Source organism: Eupeodes corollae, chromosome 2 (assembly GCF_945859685.1).
Source record: "Eupeodes corollae chromosome 2, idEupCoro1.1, whole genome shotgun sequence".
In the NCBI taxonomy this organism is placed as follows: Eukaryota; Metazoa; Arthropoda; class Insecta; order Diptera; family Syrphidae; genus Eupeodes; species Eupeodes corollae.
In genome coordinates, this window is record NC_079148.1 from 78,313,365 (window position 1) to 78,325,964 (window position 12,600).

General features: G+C 27.5%; 1 protein-coding gene across 8 annotated transcripts in view; it reads left to right on the forward strand.

Annotated features, from left to right (window-relative positions):
- LOC129945756 (disintegrin and metalloproteinase domain-containing protein unc-71) overlaps nucleotides 1–12,600 on the forward strand; it is a 506,847-nt gene that overhangs the window by 470,515 nt on the left and 23,732 nt on the right. For 6 of the 8 annotated variants that reach the window (XR_008781514.1, XM_056055660.1, XM_056055659.1 and 3 more), the window contains exons 18-19: nucleotides 2,036–2,186; nucleotides 5,426–5,564. Coding sequence is in view for 7 of the 8 variants with exons in the window: in XM_056055660.1 (XP_055911635.1) it covers nucleotides 2,036–2,186; nucleotides 5,426–5,564 (290 nt within the window). In the remaining variant the exon portion in view is untranslated. Of the gene's footprint in view, nucleotides 1–2,035; nucleotides 2,187–3,395; nucleotides 3,502–5,425; nucleotides 5,565–12,600 lie in introns of all 8 variants that reach the window. The other 2 variants (XM_056055661.1, XM_056055663.1) reach the window with 2 other exon arrangements.

Below are 12,600 nucleotides of genomic sequence, written 5' to 3' on the forward strand. Positions count from 1 at the left end.
ATATGTACATAATGTATATAAGAAATAATCGGTACATGCTACAAGTATGCAAGCTTCGAAACATTTTTATTTCATGGACTTTTACACAATTACTTAATTGAATTAATAGGCAATTTGCCAATAGTTTCTAGAGTTTTTCATGCAATTAGTTTGAACATTTTCTTGGGTGGATTGAAAAAAAGATAAGACATGAATACTCATATACCCATACATGGGCAATGTGTCAGGAAGTTTTGCGGTCTTTTCAAGAAATCTGTATGTATATGCATTAGGCATACAAAATCTATCTTGGATAAGAAAACTTTGTTTTTGAAATATGACAACAAAACTCTTTCACAATTAAAATAAAAAACATACATTATTTATGAGTTTGCAATAAAATGTGTTTTTCTTTAAATCCTTTTAAAACGTGTTTACAAAAAATTTTAGAAACCAGCTATAATTGGTACTCAAAACGTTAGTTGTTTGTCTATGTCCTGAGTATTTTTTTATAATAAAATGAAATAAACAACTTTTTTTCAAAATCAACGGTCATTTTCAGTAAATTTTTGAGATGTTCAAATTTTTGGAATTATTTTATTTTTACTTTGCTGTTTGTTAATCTGTTGTATTATTGTTATAAAACTTAATTTTTTTTAATTAGTTTATCGTTCTTTCATTACTTTAAAATGCGTCACTAATGATCATAATTTCTATTTGCGATATGTTGGGAAGTTCAAAGAAATAATTGAACCAAACAAATGTTTATGAAATCCTTCTTAGTTGATATTAATAATTGTGTTTTCAATTTTTTTTAATATCGTCCCAACATTCAGTTTTACGTTATTTCTTGGATGAAGGTCTATTTTTTTTAAATATTTTTGTTATGTATTTTTAATACTAAAGGGTTTTTCAAAAAAAAGCTTTCATTTTTAATAGCTTTTAAGGTAACTGCAAAGCTCAAAAATACAAAGAAATGTTTGAAATTCACTACAAAAATACTGAAAATCTTGCAATATCAGTTCCAGGCTTATAAATTACTCGTCGATATTTAGATTTAAGAATTTTACAAAGGACATAAAGTTTAAAGTTCAACTAACAGAAACAAAATATTTTAAGCCTTGAAATGCCTAAATTTACACTGGGTCGGCAAAATTGCGTTTTTTATAACAAGATGTCCTTAATTCGATATCTTACCTCTAAAAACAAGATTTAAAGGTCTAGTTTAAGTCTAAAATATTTCTTAACAATTAATTGTAACACGATTTTGCAAAGTCCAAACTTATATTAGTATCTTACATATGAAGTTTTGTCAAAGCATTGAATTTCATACTTCTATTGTTTTCGAAAATAACCTGTGGACTTAAATTTCAGTGCTTGTTTCGAATCCAAGCTATAATTTTAATATTGGCTTAAGTTTTAAAAATAGCCGCTTTCAACATTAATTTCGTATGTATTGTAAAAACTTGATATAAACAGCCACATATGTATGTATATGTAATAATATAAATATTGTAAGTGATAAAGAAAGGGATTATAAAGTCGCAAGACTGAAGCACGCAGTTTGATTTGATGTGATATGTTAGTGATCAATTGAGAATACTGCCTCTGTATTCCTAGCCTTAAAATGCCTGAGATTATCCGAGATCTTGTGATTTATTGTTTTTAAGCTTTTTTCGTTGGAGACACGTGAAAGAGATGTATGCCATTGTTTTACAACCGGTTCAATATCTTAAACATAATATTCATAGGCGCAATGCGCGCAACGTTTGCGTTAACGAACACTCATTTTGATAATAAAGTTTTATCATTTGAACGTGCTGTTCAATCGTGTAACTTGCCATGATGACAGATGTCACCAAAACAATATGGTCGTGACGGGGAGCTAAAATCTACCAGCGCCAATTTAAAAACCATATACATAATTTTAAATGAGATGTTGATAGAATTATTTTAAGACAGGCTCTAAGATCGACGTACGGTCGGCGTACATTTGCTTCTTTTTTTTTAATAAAAGAACATATGGTAATAATTTTTCTTCAATATATTTGAACAGGTGTGCACGAATACAAATAGATGCTTCTGTGATATGGGCTGGGGAGGAATGGATTGCAGCTTGATTGTGATACTGACAACACCAATGCCAACACAAGCCTTACCAACACCCGAAAATACAATCAAAATGGAGAAAAAAGAAACGCCATATGGTAAGATCAATTATTATAATGTCATTTACGTTAAGTTATTTAAGTATATTTTTCTTAGCAAAATTTAGCTTAATAATTATCAATGAATAATTAAAGTAAAGTATAATAAATATTTTTAACTCTTTGCGTCTTTGAAATTGGTCGTAAAATAATATTACATATAAAAAACATTTACTTATTTAATATATTTAAATAAAATGTAACTTTTTTCTTCTAATGGATATGACAATGGTAATCTTATAGACATTGAATTGAAAATCAAAATACCTTCATAAATGCAATCAACACTATTGACAGAATAATTTTTATAAATTTTTGATGATTACATAATATTGTGTAATAATTAATTCAGCATTAATTTTAGTTTCCTTTTCAGTTTTGTATAACTTTATAAAAATATCCATTTAATATTTTTTGTTACCTTATTTAATTAATGTTTTCGGCATGCAATTTAAGAACAAAAAAGTAAACAGATTTTTAAATAATAACATCTCTTTTTTTATGATGGACTTAAGTGATTATTCTTGGATTTTTGGTGAAAATGCAACACATTAGTAAAACTTTATAAAAAGAACTTGCATTTAAACGGAATACGATTTTATTGGAGACATAAGTTTCGACATATCAAAAATAAAAAAAGTATTGCTTTTGTAACCTCCAATTAAATCACATTGACATTTATATAAAGGTTTTTTTTTAGATCTGTGGTCAACAAGAGAAAATAGAATAATATAATTTAATGTTAAAGCCAATAATTTAGCTTTAAAAATGACTTTGGTCAAGTGGCTGACGCGGCTATCTGGAATAAACTACACAAGTGACAGCTTTCAAAAAGGGTCCACATCGACTAAAACCACACGTCTAAAAAAACACCCGATATAATTTGTATATATACGTAAAATAATAAAAGTGTTACATTTTTCCAAGTTTGAATTCCACTTAAAGAGCTTAACAGCCAATAACTGACTTATCGAACTTTAACAAATACTTTTTTAGTTCCACGCTTTTGTTATGTGGCTAGATGATAATTTAATTGAAAAAAATTATAAATTCAATTTCAAAACAGTTTTTATCTCTTAAACTCATATCTCATTACTTTTTTTATAAGAAAATTTAAAATATTTATCCGTACACTTGATTTTAAAAATGAAAAAAAAATATATTTAATGATTCCTCGAACAAAACAAAAAAACCATACAAATTTTCCAGGAACCTCTGATAAAGATAGAATCAGCACATTAACAATGGTCATCATATTAACCGTTATCGTGAAATGCGTCTTCATTAGTTTTGCGACTTTGGCGGTTTGTTACAGGTAGAGTACCAAGCAATCATTTTTAAACACAGTTTATTTATATTTTTTTTAATAACAATTTTTTTTGTGAATCAAAAACACCAACAGAATAATTGAAATGTAAAGTAATTTGGAAACATTTTGAAACTAATTTTAATGAATTGAAAAATACAAATTATGTAATTGGAACATTACTCAATTATGTATATGCACAAAATTAAAAATTTTATTATTTAAATGTTTGGACATTTTTTTTTGTATTTTTGTATGTACAATCTTGGTGTTGTATACGTGTGTTTAACAATAACTCTATGTATTTGTGGAAAATTGCTTGGTTTTCTGTCTTAAACAATATACAATATTTAGTTTGTGAATATTTGTATGTACATAAAGAAAAAAAAAGTATCAGTAGGTATATACAACTTAAACTATACTCTTAATTGGTGTGTAAACAGTGTGTTAGTGTGAACAAAAATATCTATTTGTCAGTAATAGTCTACAAAATTTTTATTTAAGCTTCTTTATTTACAAAATCAAAATATTTTTTTTTTAAATTTAAGTTTTATTTAAATAAAAACTAAGATAGGTATCTACTTTTTCTAACTAACATAACATTTACATTCTTATTCCGTTTCTATACGAAGTTACTTAAAACATTTGATGTTTTTTTGCTTATTTGTTCTATCCCTTCTTTTACAAAAACAGAAATTAATACATTAAAATAGTATCTATTTAATGTCACCAACATTTCTACAAGGAAAAGCCTTTCAGACATTATTGTGACTGAGGTCATATTTTTCGGATATTCTCAATTTTATATCATTTTGTTGTGTGTACCTAACACTATAAAGCAAAGAGCTCAATGTTTAAATGAGATTCAAGCTCATTTGGTTCTTATTTAAAGATTAACTTTATTGATATTTATCCTCACGAATAAGTCGTTTATTAGAGGAAAGGATACATTTATTTGGAATGAAAACTTCAAAACAAGAAAAAACGTTGAAATGGTAGGATTAAATTTCTTGTAAAATATTTTTTTTGTAATATAATGGCTGAACTTATTTATAAATAACAAAATTTCACATATTTTTATTTAGTTTGTTCAACATTTATTAAGTATTTTAAAAAATTTCTAGAGATTCTAATTAAACAACGTTAATTAATTAATAAAAACCATCTGGTTAATTTAATCCATAATTAAGGTCTTAAACTATGGATTGAGAGTTGTCGAAATGGCACCATCATGAATTGTTTTTAACTTAAATGGTACTGTGGTACTCAAACGTTTTTAAAACGATTAAATTTAAGAAGACCCTATTAAATTCATGGCATTTCACTGAACTAACTTCCTTCTTATTTGTAGTCCCCCAGTTACACATTTAAAACACGCAACTGTGAAAATATCACAAGCAACTGAAAATTAAAAATAAATTAACGATTTAAAAAAAAAACTTGCATGTTATTATTTATGAATATCAATAAGTTATAGTCATTTACACAATTTAATAAATATTATTCCGTCAGAGTAAGGATCTCCAAAGCAACATCAACTTAAAGGATTACCATTGTCATAGAAAAGTTTTCTTACTTGCAATTAAACTTTCTATAAATAATATAAATACAAATTCATTGGCAACAACAACAAGTTAAAAAATTAGAACATGAAATAAAACATTAAATATTTTAAAAGTTTTTGTTAGTTTTAATTAATAAAATTAAAAATTTCAAAAAATAACGAACATTTTTCTTTAAATAATTTTTTTATATTCCCGAACATCCTGGTGCTGCCTTTTAAATGGATTTTATCAACTTAAAAATGGTATCTTACTTCGATGTAATTAAAAAACTGTATCTGCATTAACTTATTATTAACTAAAAAAATTCTATAACTTATTTACTATCTATGAACAAAAAAACAACTAATTAAAAAAAACTACTCGTATAGAGAACTACCACGGCTCAAATACAGTGTTCTTAGTTGGTGTACTAATGTCAGTTGTTGGGTTCGTTTTTGTAACATTCACCTTGATGGCACTGTGCTACAGGTCAGTTGTAGTACATAGAAACTTCTCCCTGTGTCTGAGGTTAGTTGAAAAGAAGTAATGAAAAACGATTGTTTTTATTTTTTCCAAAAAAGAAGAAAGAAAATTATTCAAAAAAGAGACAAATAAGAGATGAAATTACTGAAAGAAAAACTCACAAGTAAACAGAAAGAAATTGACATTTGTTAATTTTTTTGTTTTAATTTCAAACAAACTACTATAAACAAACAAATACAAAGTACAAAGGTAGTTGATACAAAAAAAAAAAAAAACAAAGAAAAACTAAATTTATTTTTTATTTAATTTTTTACTTTTGTACAAAGACAAAAACAGACAATAAACTTGAAAATGCTTTCATTATACCTACACACAACTCCAACACCACTACCACAACCACAAACAACACAAACACTAAATATAATTTAAAAAAAATTTATAATTCACCATATAAATTATTTATGCACATTTTTTTGTTTTGTTTGGTTTATAAAGCAAAAATATTTATACATATACATCAGAGCACTCTTTTCTACTTCTGTTGCTGTAGTCATGACGTGTAGATAAAACGTACAGTAAAATTTTTTTTCTTTGCCAACAAAAAATTTGAATATACACTCCAATATTTTCATTTTGAATTACCATTAAAATTGCTTATTAAAAAAAAAAACAAGATATTTAAACAAAAACTCATGTAAATTTTATTTTTATAATTTTATATAAGCACGCTCTATATCAATTTCGTAACATTTAGATAATATCCATTTCAATGTTTGCATATAAATACAAAACGCATTTATTTTTCTTTAAACGCTTTTTCGCTTTTTGTAAACAAATTTATATTTGCAAAGCGTTATTCGGACATTTAACAGAGTAAAAAAAACCCTCAAAACATTAAAATAATTATTATCATTTACCCAACTTGAATACCTTTACATTGAAAAAAAATATATATGTAAGCCCTCCCAAGAAGAATTTAACTACCCAGGCGACCATCTTGTATCGTTGCTATCTACGAAAAATATCCATTGAATAAATCTACATTGTTTTCGCGATAAAAAAAACTAGCTGATCTTACCATCTTCAGGGAACCTTAATAACACTGGTCGACAAAATTACGTTTTTCCTTCCCACAAACAAAATTTACAAGATTGAGATGACATAAATTCAAATTTTGCCTTTGAATTTTTCTATCACATCAGTTTTTAAAAATATCTCCCTTCAACAATGCTAAAAACTACCAAATTCGGTGTTTCTAAGGCTAAGTTTTAACTCAAAATATATCTTAGCAATAAATTGTACAATGGTTTTGCAACATAAATCTTTCTGGCTCTCTCTGCTAGATACAAATTAAATCGTTCAGACAATTTATGAAGTTTTGAGAAAACCCTCAATTTTATGCTTTCATAGTTTTAAAACATGCATGTTGGATTCAATTTTGTGTGCCGATTTCGAATCAAAACTTCATTTTTAACTTTCTCTCAAGTTTTAAAAATACCGGTTTTCAACATTTTTTCTACATTCTTAAATATATTTCAAAAACTTAATATAATAGAATTGTGTGGACAACAACTTCATTACAAGAACAAAACTTACTTTCATACCGTTATACCTTTTACTGATAAAAAACCGTTTAGAGTTTCATTTAGATGTTTGTAAGACTGGTGAAATCTAACAACTTGTGAAGATTTTTCGAATACTACATGTATGAAATAATATAAATATTTCAGTTGAATATTTAAGAAAGGAATTATACACAGATTTTGAAAACCATCAAGGATTTTATTTAAAAAAAAGTTGGTTCCTAAATTTATCGAAGTTTTAAATACCCCAAAATCCTGACGTGATTCATCAATTTTGAAGTCGGATTTGAATGAAGGCCATCAAAACCCATTGGAAAAGTGCAATTTTACTGCCAAGTAAAAAACCTTGCCTACTAGTGTTATGATAGAAAAATCTAAAGCCACATCTGTGCTTGCACAACTCTATCCGATGGTAAATATATTCATCAATAAAGGTGTTTAAAAGACCTTAAATGGCGTTAATTTTCTGAATTATCTCATTCTTTAGCCAGCAAATTGTTCTTGGCTCATGCACGAGTACTTTTTCTTTTTTAATGGTCGATAGGTATCAAATTACATTATCGCGGTGGCCAATTGACATAACCACGACCATTATTTCCTGGCTGTGTGACATATTGCACCAGCTTCCAGCTTCATATCCCCAATTTTTTAACAAAATGACACGCGGTAACTTCTTGGCCACTTTTCATATTCAAAAATGTATGGCCCGATTACCTTAGCACTCTTTGTGGATGCATCGGCATCCAATGAGATCAAATTGTGTCAATTATGATGCCCAAAAATTAACGAAGTGCATTCTGAAGTGGAGCCCATTCACATAAGCCCTTTCAACAATCGTAAAGCACTGCTAATTTATGTACCTTGAATTAATTTGGCCAATACAAAAATTAAAATAAATATTGGGCAAACAATTTCACGTTAACATCGTGCTTTATGGTTGGACCACCATTTATTTCGGATATTTTCACTTACTTTCAAGGAAAATTATCTTGATTTTTAAATGAAATTTAAGAAAAACTAAATTAGTTTTTTTTTAAATATTTAATGGAAAATGATATTAGGCAAGATTTCGCTTGAGAGACTCTGAATGCTCAATGCTGTAAAAAGGTCGATAGGGGAACAACATCTAATTGTTTCAAAAACTCAGCCTTTTTGACTAATAAAGAAAAAATATTTGACTGTTAACAGTCGTATTGTTTATGTTAATAATTATGATTCAAAATCATGAAAATAAATATAACCCAGCATAAAAGTGTTCATATATTCGTTTCGCCCCGATGAAATGGGTTGGCTTATCAGAAGATGACCATTACACCTTGTCTTGACGCATATTTTTTCTAGTAAATCGAGACAAATATCAATAAAATAATAACAATAATTAAATCAAACAAATTTTCTTATATTTCGAATAATTTATTAACACAATTATTGTATTAGTTATAAATATACCGTCCAAACAATGTAGATTTACGGTAGCGCAACGAGCTTTATAATTCTTTAATAAAAACCAATGCCCTCCTAATTTTCTTTGTCCATTGCTTAACCATACTTTTACTCAAGTGTTTCCCTGCAAAACCGAAGTGTATAGTTAAAATCGGGTTCAATGGAAATTTTAAAGTTTGTATTCAACGAAAATTTCACATAATTATTACAAAAGTTCCTCAATAAGCGAGGTCATTCGAACAGATGGGTTTTTTGTTTCTATTGAACTCGTCCCAAAAAAAACAAAATCTCAAATTTACCTTAGATAGACATAGACCCTTAAACAAAAACCTCTATGATATTATAATTTTTTTTTAATTTATCAAGCTCATGTATTAGTACAGAATTTGACATTTAGAAAAAATTTAACACGTACAACAATTACAATTAAAATTAAAAAAAGAAAATTGTGACTATATTTTTCGACATCAGCAAGCAGAGAGAAGAAAAAGATGAGAAAATTACTTTGGACAAAAACAAAAAATTTCAAAAACTAAGTAATTAATACAAAAAAAGTCTTTTATTATTAAATAATAATAATATTGTGAAGAAAAGAAAATTTTTCATTACTACTTTTGTCGTCATTGTGACTGTTAACTGCTATGTGAATAGTTTTGGTAAAAAAACAAGAATTTTACTATTCCTCAAAAAAAAAAAACACAATTTATATTTTTTTTGTTTGATTTACTTAACAAAACATAGATAGACCAAAAAAATGAAAACAATAATTGAACAATTAGTACAAATTTGTGTATGCTTCAAAATGATTTATAAGTGTGTGATAAAGTTTTGAGTGTTTGTTGAATATTACTTATTTATATTTTTTGATTTCTTAAAACTTGAATTGTTTAGTTGGTTTTTATTATGTTCTAGATTTACTGTATTAATTTTGTTATTACTAGTTTTTATTTAACTTTGTTTTATTAATATTTAATATTTTATCTGAAGGTAAGTTTTTTTTATTCTATAACAACAACCATTTTAATCTTGAAAAAAATCGCATAATGTTTGAATTTTTATTCTGAGGTTATGATCATATCAGTCACAAACAAAAACACGAATTTTAATTTCACTAGAAAGGTCTTGTACAAATCTTGATTTTTCATTGATCCAAAGATTGAAAGAAATTTTGAAACTCAAGCATATGAAAGAGAGGAAATAATTTCGCTCTTTCTAAATAAATTTTTCTTTGATACCAAACAGCAATAAAATCTAAGGGACTGTTATAGATATCATAGAAATCAATCCGAACAAATTTTTTCAATAGATATTTGACTGTGTTTTCCTTTAATTATAAATGCAAATTATATGTTAATCACATGTTATTGAAGATATTGAAGTTATTTTTCTGTTTTCCGGACGGAAAGCCATTTTCCTGAACAGCTGATTCTTTATGTTAAACAGTGAAACGTATCGTTCCACAGATTTCCGGAACAGGTGATTCTGTTAAACGTATCGTTCCACAGATTTATGTTCTACCTTCCCACAAATCCAATGACAGATTTCTGTTCGCACAAATTTTTCGGTGGATTTTAATCAAGAATTTTTTTTCAATGACATACATTTTTAACGATAGCTACCAAAAATGGCCTCCCAAAAAAATGTTAATGATTGGTTTCAATTTTGAAAAATAATGAGATCCATAATTTGCCCCTATCAAATCAACAAATGTATGTGAATATTTTCGGCAACACTTTTATTTCTTTAATTTCACATGAATTGCTATTGAACATTTTTCAACTTTAATTTTAAGTACATATGTAAAAATTTGTTTGAACAGATACCTTAAAGAACTTGAATACGTTCGGCTGTTTCAACACAACTGATTACAAAGTGGCCATAAATAAATATTCTTCTTTCATTTTAACTACAGAATTGGTTAAAATTGATTGAACGATATTTTGATCTGTATTTATTATTAATATACATAAATATCATATTCATGACAATTAAACGTCTTGAAGTACAGAGCAAAACAGAATTATAAATAATGAAGAGGCATGATCGACCAGTTCAGTGTGAGTCGATAGTCGATACATTTATTTGCACCTTCGAGTCATGAAAAATCATAAATTGACTTCAATGTAACATTTAATAAATATTTCGATGGCCATTCCTTTGTTGCCTGTTTAAAAGTCACCTTTTTTATATTATTATATTTTCATGCCTTTTTATTAAACAATTAAGAGCTGCAATTTTCTGCAATGATTTAAAATTTTTTGTTTGTTTGTCCTGAGAAATCAATATTCAATTAAAAAGTTTTCTGTGAAATTTTGTTCGTTCGAAATTCAATTAGTAGGTATGTACTTCTATCTGCCTCGCCTATCCAGAAACTTTTACCTCCAGCACAGGAACGTACGATGACATCGAGTACCATAAACGGTACATAGCATATCTACATATAATATTTATGAAATTTTATCTAGATATTTTGAACAATACTTACCACCTTTATTATAATAAAAGAATTGATGCTTTATGCAACGAATAAATTATAATATTTTTCATTTTCAATTAAGAATTTTTCATTAAAGGAAATGTATCCACATTTGTGTCAAAAACAAAGTTTTTTTTACCTATACAAATTTGGGACTTGAAAGCCATTGTGTTCCATTAAATTGGCAATACTTAACAATAGTTGCTTTGAAAAATATTCAATAAAATATTGTAATTAAGGAGTTTGTTAAAAAGTCTTCCGGTTTAACATTTGCAGATATTAATGAAGGAAATCACTTTTTAAAAGGTTATGACAAACTAAGGGTCACAATTCGATGCTAGTTTTATAAAGACGCAGCTGGTACTTTTGCGCTTCTAAATGCATTACAACAGATAGCCGTCAGCCCTGTCTTTGCACTGCTCGTCATTGGCGTTTATAGGACGATACCTTATCGAATTGAAATTTATTTCTGATCATTAACTATTCAGTCATAAGTTAATAATAAAATAAGAATATTGTCAAAGTAATTTAATACATTAATTTCAACTATTGTACAAGAAAGTTAAGTACTCGTATATAGCTTGTAATAATAAAAAGTTGAAATTTTTAATTATGTGAAGTATATGTGACTCATGTAGAGTAGAGAGAAGAGCTGGGATTACATTCAGAATACTTGAGCCTAGTTTTTGGCTTTGTGGCTTTAAATGTTCAACTGATAATTTTATTTAAATTATTAAAACCAATTCTAAAATTAAAAACCAAAATATTTTAGACTTAATTTTATCTTCAGAGGAAGGGATACAATGTATATAAATATGTCTCCAGCCAAATGGTCACCACAGCTACGGTCGTATCACTATATCTTTCTCGTGAAATTTTCCTAACCAATTCGAAAACAAGCGGCTATATTTACACAATATCAATATCAATATAATATCAATATAAATCTTTGTGGCCTTGAATTGACTATGGAAAATTATAGTATAGACCTTATCTTTCTTGTGGTAAAAAAAAGAGTCATAAGATGTTTGATCACAAAACCTCGTTGGTAAATTGTGCTCATATCTATGAAAAATTCGACGGCCAGGACATTTTTCATGTACAATTGCGATCGTTTCGTTGTTTATGTGGAACGTAGCGTTGCGTCACCGTCACCCTCCGTCTTGTTGATAATTAAAGTCGGTCGTCTACGAGGCACTAAGGCACCGCTAATCCAAAAACCATACTAAGCAGTGAATAAAGATGAATTTTTAGTAATCATTCTTTGATCTTCTGAACATCAATTGCGATAGTTTCACCTAGCTTTGTAATTGCTACATGGGTTTCTAAAATGAACAAGATTTTTCGATGAAAATCCGGATTATTTAAATTTTATTTTGAAAAAGTCTATAGACTAGAACGAATTGTGGAATTTCTAATTCCAAAGATCGATAAGGAATACTTAAAAACAAAAGGTTTTCGTTAACAATTGTCTCAATTATCTTCGATTTCTCGAATCACTAGCTCAAATTTTTCACCAGTTTTCACTTTTATCATCCGAGAAAATGCTTTACGACAGTTCAAAAATTTAAGTCTTGCG